General features: G+C 35.5%; 1 protein-coding gene across 2 annotated transcripts in view; it reads left to right on the plus strand.

The window, feature by feature from the left end:
* The window catches only part of CFAP70 (cilia and flagella associated protein 70), a 91179-nt gene that overhangs the window by 27553 nt on the left and 51026 nt on the right, over window positions 1-12600 (plus strand). For both annotated transcript variants that reach the window (XM_067025398.1, XM_067025399.1), the window contains 2 exons: window positions 2910-3009; window positions 7379-7513. In XM_067025398.1, coding sequence (XP_066881499.1) covers window positions 2910-3009; window positions 7379-7513 — 235 coding nt within the window. The remainder of the gene's footprint in view (window positions 1-2909; window positions 3010-7378; window positions 7514-12600) is intronic.

The following is a 12600-nucleotide window of genomic DNA, read 5'->3' on the forward strand; positions in this document are numbered from 1 at the left end:
TGATTTTCTTCCTTTCTTTATGTAGATCCACGTTTCTGACCCACATCATTTCCTTTTCTCTGAAGACTTTTAGCATTTCTTTTTAATTTTTTAATAGGCATTAAAAATTATTTATTTGTTTTTGTTTTTGGCTGTGTTGGGTCTTTGTTGCTGTGTGCAGGCTTTCTCTAGTTGCGGCGAGTGGTGGCTACTCTTTGTTGCAGTGTGTGGACTTTTCATTGTTGTGGCTTCTCTTGCTGGAGAGCACGGGCTCTAGGCACGCAGGCTTCAGTAGTTGTGGCACATGGGCTCAATAGTTGTGGCGCACGGGCTTAGTTGCTCTGTGGCATGTGGGATCTTCCCAGACCAGGGCTCAAACCCGTGTCCCCGGCATTGGCAGGCAGATTCTTAACAACTGCTCCACCAAGGAAGCCCAACTTTTAGCATTTCTTGCACGGCAGGTCTACTGGCCACAAATTCCTTCCATTTTTGTTTGACTCAGAAAGTATTTTTCCTTCACCTTTGAGGGATAATTCCACTAGATGCAGAATTCTAGGTTGGTGGTTTGTTTCCACACCACTCTCTTCTTGCTTGCATGATTTCTGAAAGGAAGTCCAATGTAATTCTTATCCTTATTCCTCCATAGGTGAGGTGTTTTTTTCTCTGACTTCTAAGATTTTCTCTTTCTCTTTGGTTTTCTGCAGTTTGAATATGATATACCTAGGTGTACATTTTTTTTTTTTTTGTATTTATTGTGCTTGGTGTTCTCTGAGCTTCCTAGATCTGTGGTATCTGCCATTAATTTGGTAAGATTTGTAGCCATTATGACTTCAGATTTTTCTTTTGCTCCTTTCTCCCTTTCTTCACTTTCTGGTATTCCTGTTATATCTTTTGTAATTGTCCCACAGTTCTTAGATATTCTGTTGTGATTTTAAAATTTTTTTCCCCTTTCTGTTTCAGTTTGGGAAGTTTTTATTGGCTTAGTGGCTTCAAGATCACTGAGTCTTTCCTCAGCTATGTCCGGTCTGTTGATAAGCCCATCAAAAGAATTGTTCCTTTTTTTTAGTGTTTTTGATTTCTAACATTTCCTTTTGATTCTTTCTTAGAATTTCTCTTTGCTTACATTAACCATCTGTGCTTGCATTTTGTCTGCTTAATCCATTAGAGTTCTTAACATGCTAATCATAGTTATTTAAAATTTTCTATCTGGTAATTTCAATATCTGTGTCATATCTGAGTCTAGTTCATATGCTAGCCTTGTCTCTTCAGACTGTATTTTTTCTTGCCTTTTACCATTCCTTGTAGTTTTTTATTGAAAACTGGATATTATGTTTTGGGTAGTAAGAAATGTGGTAATTAGGTTTTTTACTGTGAGTTTTTATGTTAACCTGGCTAGGAGGTAGGCTGTGTTTAACGCTTGCTGTAGATGTAGATGCTAGAGGCTTCAGTGTCCTTTTGCTCCTTCCCTGTTGTCTTTGGGTTTGCTAAGAGCTCTTTCCTAAACAGGGTTTGTGTTTTGCAGATTCTCAGTTATAAGTCACTGTTGTTATACTGGATCCTGTTGATGTGTGGCGGTAAAGTTTTGGGGAATGGAAGTGTTCTATAATCCTGTGATTAAATCTCAGTATTTTAATGGGTTTGAGCCCATAGGTTGTGACTTCTTAAGTGTGTAATAGTCTTTTTTTCTTTCTCTCTTCATGTGAGACAGGAAGGCTAAATAGGACTGGAGTTGTCTAATTGCCCTTTCCCTGGGTCAGTTAAAACTCTGGTGAAGTAGTTCCCCTTACAGAGCAGCCCTTTGTTATGGAGAATACTCTGGACTATTTTAATATGGTTACCTTTCCTTTCTCCCTGCCTAAGGCTATTCTCTTGTTTTCACAATGAGAGTCTGATGGAGCTCCTTGATTTAAAACCCAAGAACATGTGGGGACCCCTTAAGACTAGGCACCCAGGAGTTTTTAACTCTCTGGTTAGATCACGCTCAGCCTCCAACAATCTTTCAAAATTATCATTAAAGTGTTTCTACCAGTTACTGGCTCTAATGGCTTCTGATGCCTGTAAGCTGATCTCAGCTTTGGCCTGTTTCTCTAAACTTCCAGGTGGCAATTTGCCCTGTGAACTTAATTGTTAGATGGATCTAAGAAAAGTCATTGATTTTCAGTTTGACCAGATTTTTCTTACATATGCCTTTATTTTTTTTTAATTAATTTATTTATTTGGCTGCATTGGGTCTTAGTTGAGGCACGCAGGCTCTTTGTTGCGGCGTGTGGGCTTCTCTCTAGTTGTGGTGCGCGGGCTCAGTAGTTGCTGCGCACAGTCTCTCTAGTTGTGGTGCTAGGGCTCCAGAGTGTGCAGGATAAGTAGTTGTGGCACGTGGGCTTAGTTGCCCTGTGGCATGTGGGATCTTAGTTCCTCGACCAGGGGTCGAACCCGCATCACCTGCATTGGAAGGTGGATTCTTAACCACTGGACCACCAGGGAAGTCCCTGACCATCTCTTTTCTTGTTGTGAGGACAGGAGTGATAGCTTCCAAGCTCTTTATGTGTTTGAGCTGACAATGGAAGTCTTAGTATGATTATTTTCACAGTAGAAATAAATGTACTTTATACTATTTGCATACTTGTCTGATTATTTCTTTAGAATAAATCACTAGAAGTGGAATTTGTGGGTCGAAGGCTATGAACGTTTTAAAGACTTTGATTCATGTTGTCAAACTGCTCTCAAAAATATAGTTGCTTCTGCTAGCAGTATAGTATAATTATTTTTGGAATTTTATTTCTATGAGAAGGTTTTAAAAGCCCACATGCCTAACAGAATTTTTACATATGTGCATTCCATTACTTTTTAAGAGAGGAATACTTCCTTTTGACCTAAATTATACTAACCCCATTTTTGCATGTAATGCTAATGGGCTGATTTTTGATCTGCAGTTTTCAGAAGCGAATTGCTGATTGCCGATTTTGGCCTGTAGAGATCACAAGGGTTCCTGTGGTTACTGTACCCAAAGGGAAATCTGCTAAATTTGAAAAGGTAAATTAGTTTACTTAAAAATATTTATATAAGAAATGCTGGGTCAGACCCAACCTGTTTTTCTGCTTCTAATTCTGATACCAAAGGAAAATACGAACTGTGTGGCTGCTCCCTAGGGTGACCAGCTCATCCTGATTTGCTTAATAGTTTCCCGGTTTTAGTGCTGAAAGTCTCATATCCCAGGAAACTCCCTTGTTCCTGGCAAATCAGGATGACTGGTAACCCTAGTTCCCTTTTGTCCACTAACAATTATTTAGGCTTTATTCTCAGATATCCTGTTTCCCTTTAGCTCTTTATTATAGTTTTACCACGGGTAAAATCATGAAAAATAGCCTTTTTAAAAAATGCTTTTCTTTTCTTTTTTTAAAAAAATTTATTTATTTAATTTATTTATTTTTGGCCGCATTGGGTCTTCGTTGCTGTGTGTGGGCTTTCTCTAGTTGTAGAGGGTGGGGGCTACTGTTTGTTGCAGTGCACGGACTTCTCATTGCCGTGGCTTCTTTTGTTGCAGAGCATGGGCTCTAGGCATGCGGGCTCAGTAGTTGTGGCTGGCGGGCTCTAGAGCGCAGGCTCAGTAGTTGTGGAGCTCGGGCTTAGTTGCTCCACGGCATGTGGGATCTTCCCAGACCAGGGCTTGAACCTGTGTCCCCTGCATTGGCAGGCAGATTCTTAACCACTGCACCACCAGGGAAGCCCCAAAATAGCCTTTTAATATATGTTAAATATTGGCAATATGGTTCAACCTACTACATCTTTCTAAATTTATTTTAGACTTACTACTTAAATTGTTTTAGCCCACTAATTAGAGTAATAGGATTCATAGAGGTACTACTACTCTGAAAAGATACAGCTTTGATGAGCCTAGAAAAGTTCTCTACTGTATTTTGTTCGTTTATGATAAAAATAAATGCATTTGTCCAAATGACTGTGTTTCCAGTTAATCCCACTGACTATGCCAACAGTTGCTTCCTATCATGCTGAAGAAGAAAACCATGGGAAATATCCTAAGAAATGTCCCCTGCAAAAAGTCTTTTTTAAAACTTGAAATATAGTTGTTGCACAATATTATTAGTTTCAGGTGTACTACATAAGGATTTGACACTTGCCTACATAATGAAGTGTTCACCATGATAAGTCTAGTAACCATCTGTCCCCATACAAAGTTATTACAATATTATTGACCACATTCCTTATGCTGTATATCTCTATAACTTATTTGTTATATAACTGGTGGTTGTACCTCTTAATCTGCTTCACCTGTTTCTCCCACCCCTTCCGGCAACCACCCGTTTTTCTCTGTATCTATGAGTCTGTTTTCGTTTTGTTTTATTCTTTTTTTTTTTGATTCCATGTATAAGTGAGATGACGTGGTATTTATCTTTCTCTGACTTATTTCATTTAACATAATACTGTCTAGATCTATCCATGTTGTCACAAATGGCAAGATTTCAATTTTTATGGCTAAGTAATAGTCCATGGTATATATATATACACACCACATCTTCATTTATCTTTTGATGGACAATTAGGTTGCTTCCATATCTATTTTAAATAATGCTGCAGTGAACATTGGAGTCATATATCTTTTCAAGTTCATGTTTTTGTTTTCTTTGGGTAAATACCCCAAAGTGAAATTGCTAGATCATATGGCAGGTCTATTTTTAATTTTCTGTGGAATGTCTATAGTGTTTTCCATAGGATCTCACCAATTTACAATCCTACCAACAGTACACGAGGCTTCCCTTTTCTCCACATCCTCGCCAGTGCTTATCTGTTGTCTTTTGATGGTAGCTGTTCTGACAGGTGTGAGGTGGTATTTCATTGTGGTTTTGATTTGCATTTCCCTGATTGTTAGTGATGTTGGGCATCTTTTCATGTGTCTGTTGGTCATCTGTACGCTTTCTTTGGAAAAATGTCTATTAAGGTCTTCTGCCCATTTTAAAATCAAGTTGTTTGGTTTTTTTTTTTTGATGTTTTATGAGTTCTTTGGATATTAACCCCGTTTTGGATATATAGTTTGCAAATATTTTTTCCCATTCAGTAAGTGGCCTTTTCATTTTGTTCATAGTTTCTTTCACTGTGCAAAAACTTTTAATTATTTTTTAATAGTTATTTATTTATTTAGGCTGCACCAGGTCTTAGTTGCAGCACATTGGATCTTCACTGCAGCATGTTTTAGTTTCTTTATGCAGGATCGTTAGTTGTGGCACATGGGCTTAGTTGCTCCGCAGCATGTGGGATCTTGCCGGACCAGGGATTGAACCCATGTCCCCTGAATTGGCAGGTGGATTCTTAACCACTGCGCCACCAGGGAAATCCCAATGATGCATTTTTAAATGGGAATGTTTTCTTAATTTCTCTTTCTGCTAATTTGTTGTTAGTATATAGAAATGCAACTTATTTCTGTATGTTAATTTTATATCCTGCAAATTTATTGAATTCATTTTTTCTAGTAGTTTTTGGATGGTGTCTTTAGGATTTTCTATATATAATATCATGTTGTCTGCAGTGACAGATTTACTTCCTCCTTTCCAGTTTTCCTATTATTTCTTTTTGTTGTCTGATTGCTGTGGCTAGGACTTCTAATATTATGTTGAATAAAAGTTGTAAGCGTGGGCATCCTTGGGACTTCCTTGGTGATGAAGTGGTTAAGAATCCGTCTGCCAATGCAGGGGACACGGGTTTGAGCCCTGGTCTGGGAAAATCCCACATGCCACAGAGCAACTAAGCCCGTGTGCCACAGCTCCTGAACCTGTGCTCTGGAGCCGGCTAACCACAACTACTGAGACTGCATGCCACAACTACTGAAGCCCACATGCCTAAAGGCCATGCTCTGCAACAAGAGAAGCCACTGCAATGAGAAGCTGGCGCACCACAACAAAGAGTAGCCCCCACTCACTCACTGTAACTAGAGAAAAGCCCATGCAGAGCAATGAAGACTCAGTGCAGCCAAAAATAAATAAATAAATCAACAAATAAATAAAAATAAATGTATTAAAAAATAAAAAAGAGTGGGCATCCTTGTCTTGTTCCCAATCTCAGAGGAAATGCTTTCAGCTTTTCACCTTTTGAGTATGATGTTGCCTTTAGATTTGTCATATATGGCCTATATTATGTTGAGGTATGTTCCCTCTATACCCAGTTTGTTGAGAGTTTTTATCATAAATGGATGTTGAATTTTGTCAGATGCTTTTTATGCATCTTTTGAGGTGATCATATGATTGTTATTCTTCAGTTTTGTTAATGTGGTATATCACATTGATTGATTTGTGGATATTAACCCATCCTTGTATCCCTGAGATAAATCCCACTTGATCATGGTGTACGATTCTTTTAGTGTATTGTTGAATTTGGTTTGCTAATATTTTGTTGAGGATTTTGGCATTTATGCTCATCAGGGATATTGGCCTGTAATTCTCTTTTCTTGTGATATCTTTGTCTGGTTTTGGTATCTTTGTAATATATAATATGCATTGGCTAACATTCCTTAGATTTCTAAAGCAACATAATGTTATCACATGAAGATAGGACTTTTAATCTAATTTCTAATTATTGCTATAATCAGCAAAATCAATGAGATTACTTTTAACCTTGTGGAAATTAAATGTATTTTCTTTCACTAAATTGATTTTTTTCCTTTTAAAAGTTTTCTATGGCAAACCATACAACCATTAAAAATTATGTTAAAATATATTTACTGACATGTTCTTCATCTTTGTAATGAGAATTTAGATGAGATTAGGGTTGGCAAATACATGACAGCAGACTGTCAGTCATCCTCCTTCATCCATGGCAGATATTACTGATCAATCAAAGCATTCTTTTCTTTTGAACCCAAATAAGGACACAGAGTCTTTCTCAACACAGTATTCTAAACCACCTCCACTAACTGGTTAGAATTTAAGCATAAGTTAAATCCTATTTGTCGTCACTGATCCAGATGATTTGTAAGGCCCCTCTCATTCATATGAATCTGTGAACTAAAGCTAAGGCCACAATCTGATTTCTCTTAAGTTTTTGTTGTTATTACTGTTTTTTGCAAAGCTTCACTTTTTCCTAAGAAGCAACATGGTGAAATTGACATTTTGGTTGAATATATATTATTTAGTTTGCATATGTGTTGGTCCAACTATTATCTTTACTGTTCATTAACAGTGTTAGTATACGTTATCTCAGAGATCGTGGTGTTTTTAAACCCAATTATAAGTAAATAGATAAATGAACAGAGACCCAGAATGTCTATGTAACTGGCTCAAATCAAGTAGCTCAGCTAGTCCTAAAGTCAGGTCTTTGAACTGCTAAGTCAGAGCTCCATACTTTAGCTACATTACCCCGTAGCACTAACAGCTCTCTGTTTTTATTCCTTTAGACTGATGATGAAGGTCAGCTTTCATTTCATGGTGTGGCTTATGTTAATATGGTGCCATTGCTGTATCCAGGTGTGAAGAGGATTCGGGGAGCTTTTCATGTTTACCCTTATCTAGGTAGCATAGTCTATGAAAAGGTAAGAAAAATTTGAATAGAAGGTATCATCCTAATTTATTCTTATATATGTGTTTACCTACATCTTTAGCACACATAGCTTTGCAATTGATATTTGGAACCAGCTGGTATACTGGGATGTTAAATATAGAGCCTTGAAGTCTTCTGCCCTTGAACCTTAAAAACTTTCCAAAAACTGGAAACAACCCAAATCTCCATCAGTAGGTGAACAGAAAAACAAATTATATGCTATAGCCATACAATGGAATACTACTCAGCAATAAAAAGGAATGAGCTATTAATACGTGCAACATGGATGGATCTCAAATGCATTATGATAAATGAAAGAAACCAGACAAAAGAGAGTACATGCTGTATGATGCCAATGAAATACAATTATCAGAAAGTAGTGGCAGAAAGCAGATCAGTGGTTGCTTGGGAACAGGGATAGAGGGAAGAATGGATTATAAAAGAAATATGAGGTAAGTTTTAAGGATGATGGAAATACTGGTTATTCTAATTGCAGTAATGGTTTCACATGTGTATACACATGTCAGAATTGATCAAATTGTATACTTTAAATATGTAATTTATTATATAGGCATACCTCATTTTATTACCCTTTGCTTGATTACTCTTCACAGATATTGCATTTTTTTTTTTTTTTTTTTTTTTTTTTTTTACAAAGTGAAGGTTTGCGGCAACCCTGAGATGAGCAAGTCTATGGGTGATATTTTTCCAACAGCATCTGCTCACTTTGTGTCTCTGTGTCGCATTTTGTTAATTCTCACAATATTTCAAACATTTTCATTATTGTTATATTTGTTATTGTGATCTGGGATCTGTGTTGTCACTAGTGTAATTGTTTTGGCCTTTTTTAGCAATAAAGTATTTTTAAATTAAGATCTGTACTTTTTTTTTTTAATTTTTGGCTGCATTGAGTCTTTGTTGCTGTGTGCTGGCTTTCTCTAGTTGTGGCAAGCGGGGACTACTGTTTGTTGCGGCAGTGACTTCTCTTGTTGTGGAGCACAGGCTCTAGGCACACAGGCTTCAGTAGTTGTGGCACGTGTGCTCGATAGTTGTGGCTCACAGGCTCTAGAGCACAGCCTCAGTAGTTGTGGTACATGGCCTTAGTTGTTCCACGGCATGTGGGATCTTCCCAGGCTGGGGCTCAAACCCATGTCCCCTGCATTGGCAGGTGGATTCTTAACCACCGTGCCACCAGGGAAGTCTCTGTACATTGTTTTTTAAGACACTGCTATTGTACACTTACTAGATTACAGTATAATGTAAACATAACTTTTATGTGTACTGGGAAACCAAGATAACCATTATTTGCTTTATTGCAGTTATTTGCATTATTGAGGTGGTCTGGAACCAAACCTGTAATAACTCCAGAGTAAGCCTGTATTTCATTTGACCTCAATAAAGTTGGAAAGAAAATCTTCCACATAATGAAGTCTTGTGTGTTAAGTATGCAAAAACTTAAATATATGTACTGATTAATGAGCTATAATATGGTTCTTGCAATTTTCAGATGTTAAAATGTTAAAACACACATTATTTATTTAAACGAAAAATCAATTTTATCATGCTTCTTCTTAGGAGAAAGTGAGGCTTTTTAAAACACAACAGTAATAACAATAAAAACATATTACTATTTTATCATTATTAGGACAAGTATTTCTCAGTAACAGAGTCATGAAAGATCCATCAGCTATTTGAAAACCAACTGAGTGATAAACTCTATATAAGTATCCTTTGAATCAGAAATCAACCTTATAGGGATTTGTCTGAAATAAATCATTTAATAGGATCAAAACCCTCCTATTCATGAAAACTTTTGGGGATCAATAATAGCAAAACTAAAATTAAGATTAAATGTCTAATAATAGAGAAAGGATTAGTAAATTACTGTAAATAAAAATGGGAGAATATGCATCCATTAAAAAGATAATCATTAATGTTTTGTAGATAGTTAAATGAAAAAAGCAAAAATTTTACATATAGCATAGATCATGATAAATTCCAAGTGAATTTATTAAAATAAGTTAAATGTGAAGTCTATAAAAATAGAAGTGTCTATTAATTAAAGATATGAATTGAGGGAGGACCTCCTGTGCTTGAAAACAAATGGAAGATATAAAAGATTTAGATTGCCAAAAAATAAAAATCTTCTATAGATAGAAGAAACCATCATTAACAAAATTATAGTGTAACTAAAAAATTGGGGAAAATATTTGAATACATATCAGAAGGCTACTATTCCTAAAATATAAAGCACTTTATTGTATCAGTAATATCAAGATATTTTTGGTGAATCTGAGGGAAACAATATATCATAATTGAAAGGTTATAGGCTTTGATGTCAGGCAATTTCTAGACTGAATTCTGGAACTGCCAGACAGGCTGCCATATACTGACTTTGGGCAAGTGACTAAATTTCTCTCAACTTTATTCATCAGTAAAATGTAGACACTGCTTGTTTCCTAGAATTGTTTTACATATTAAATGAGGTAAAATACGTAAAGCACTAGGGATATAGTTGACACACAAACATTTTTGCCTGTTACTTTTATTATACCCATATGAAGGAGAATATTGTGCATATATTAAAAATTATTCTCATGAAAACTTTAAAAACAGAGGATGCATGTGATAGTCTGTTAAATGAAAAAGGATATAAAACTACATCCACTATGATCACAACTTTTTAAAAATATATAATCATAATTTTAAAAATATATGAAAAATACTGGGGAGGAAACATTTCTGGGTATGTCTGAGTGAGGAGGTTGTCAAATTTTCTCCCCCTAAAAGCAACTGTAAAGCTGGACAAATTGACAAAATACCATTTCAGTGCTCTGGAAATTGACCAAAGGCATCAACAAACTGAGAAGTATTCATGCATGAAAAACAATGGAGTTTGAGGCATTCTTGCCTAGGTCTGCTCCTAAACCACCTCTCCGTACCTCTTCTCTAATTTAGCTTAATTAGTGAGGTGATTCTTCTAGAGCAGGATGGGCTGTGAGGGCCAGCAACTTTGCTGCCACAGAAAGGGCTCACAAAATTTGGAGCAGTGGGTGAAGGACCCATGCCTGACAATGTCGTTGGTTGAAATGGAGATCTCGGTGGAGAGCAACCAACATATTGTAATGAGAGTCCTAGGAGAAAAGAGGGAGAAGGAGGCAGAAGTTATGTATAAAAAAATAATGTCTGAATATGTCCCCTGTTTGATAAAAACATTAATCTACATACCTAAGAAGTTTAGAGAATTCCAGGTAGGAAAAGCATATGGAGGTCTATAGTATACACATTATAGTGAACTATTGAAAGAAAAAGAAAATTGTGAATTCAACAGGAGAAAAATGATTCATCACTTACAGGGCAGCACCAACATGGTTAACAGTTGATTTTTCATCTGAAACAATGGAATCCTGAAGGCAATGGAAACATAGATTCAAAGTGCTGATTGAAAACACTATCAACCAAAAATGAAGGCGAAATAAACACATCCATGGATAAACGAGTATTGAAAGAATCTGTTGCTAACAAACCTGTCTTGCCATGATTACTAAAGTATGTCCTTCAGCTTGAAAGAATATAAACCAAATGATAAGTTGAATCCACAAGAAGAAATGGGCACTAGAAATGGTTAAATGTAAATAAATATAAAAGATTTTAGAAATATATTTTTTCTCATTTTTGCTCTTCTTTGAAAGATATGATTGTATAAAGCATTAGTTTTATTATTGGATTTGTAACATATATAGATGTAATTTATATGATAATAGTAGCATAAAGGAGAGAGGATAGAATGGAGCTATAGCACAGTAAAGTTTGTATATTTTATCAGAATTAAGTTAGTCTCAATGTGAAATAGATTGTGATTAGTTCAGATGCATATTGTAATCTCTAAAGCAACCACTAAGAAAAGCGTGTGTGTGTGTGTATGTGTGTGTGTGTGTGTTTGTGTACATATACCATATGCAGACACTCAAGTATATATATATATTTAACATTAAAAGCAGGCACTTAAAGAAGGAAGAGAAGAACAAAAAAGAGAAGATAAATAGGAAAGAAATAGCAAAATGTCAAATATAAATGTAAATATTTCAACAATAACATTATATGTGAGTAGTCTAAACACCCCAATGAAAGAGATTATGAGACTAGATTTTTAAAAAATCAATATTTGAGAAAGACAAATATTATATCACTTATGTAGAATCTAAAAAATAATACAAATGAATCTATATACAAAACAGAAACAGACTCACAGACATAGAAAATAAATTATGGTTACCAAAGGGGAAAGAAAGTGGGGGGAGGGGTGAATTAGGAGTATGGGATTAACAGACATGAACTACTATACATAAAATAGATGAGCAACAAGGATTTACTTCAGAACACAGGGAATTGTTTTCAATATCTTGTAATAACCCCTAATAGAAAATAATCTGAAAAACATATATAACTGAATCACTTTTCCGTACACCTGAAACTGACACAATATGGTAAATCAACTAATACTTCAATTAAAAAAATCAAGATTCAATGATATGCTGTCTATAACAAATACATTTTGGTTCAGACACATATAAGTTGAAGTAAAAGAATGGAAAATATATACTATGCAAATAGAAAACATAATGGAGCTGAGTGGCTATATTTATATCAGACAAAATAGACTTCAAGATGAGTAATATTACTAAAGACATAGAGTGGCGTGTCTTAATAATTAAAGGGTCAATTAATCAGAAAGATAGGATTTATAAATTATTATATGTAATACATGTGTAAATTATAAGTGAATACACACAACAGAACCTCATAATACATGAAGCCAAACCCAACACAATTGAAAGGGGAAATAGATAATTTGACAGTAACATTTAGAAATTTCAATATTCTACTCTCAATACTTGGCAGAACAACTATATAGAAAATCTGTGTTAAATATAAACTTACCATGCAACCCAGAAAATCATTCCTAGGAACCTACCCAAGAGAACTGAAAACCTGTGTTTACACGAAGACATGTACGCGAATGTTGATAGCAGCATTATTCATAATAGCTAAAAACTCACAACAATCCAAATGCCCACA

Source organism: Kogia breviceps, chromosome 2 (genome assembly GCF_026419965.1).
Source record: "Kogia breviceps isolate mKogBre1 chromosome 2, mKogBre1 haplotype 1, whole genome shotgun sequence".
Classification (NCBI taxonomy): Eukaryota; Metazoa; Chordata; class Mammalia; order Artiodactyla; family Physeteridae; genus Kogia; species Kogia breviceps.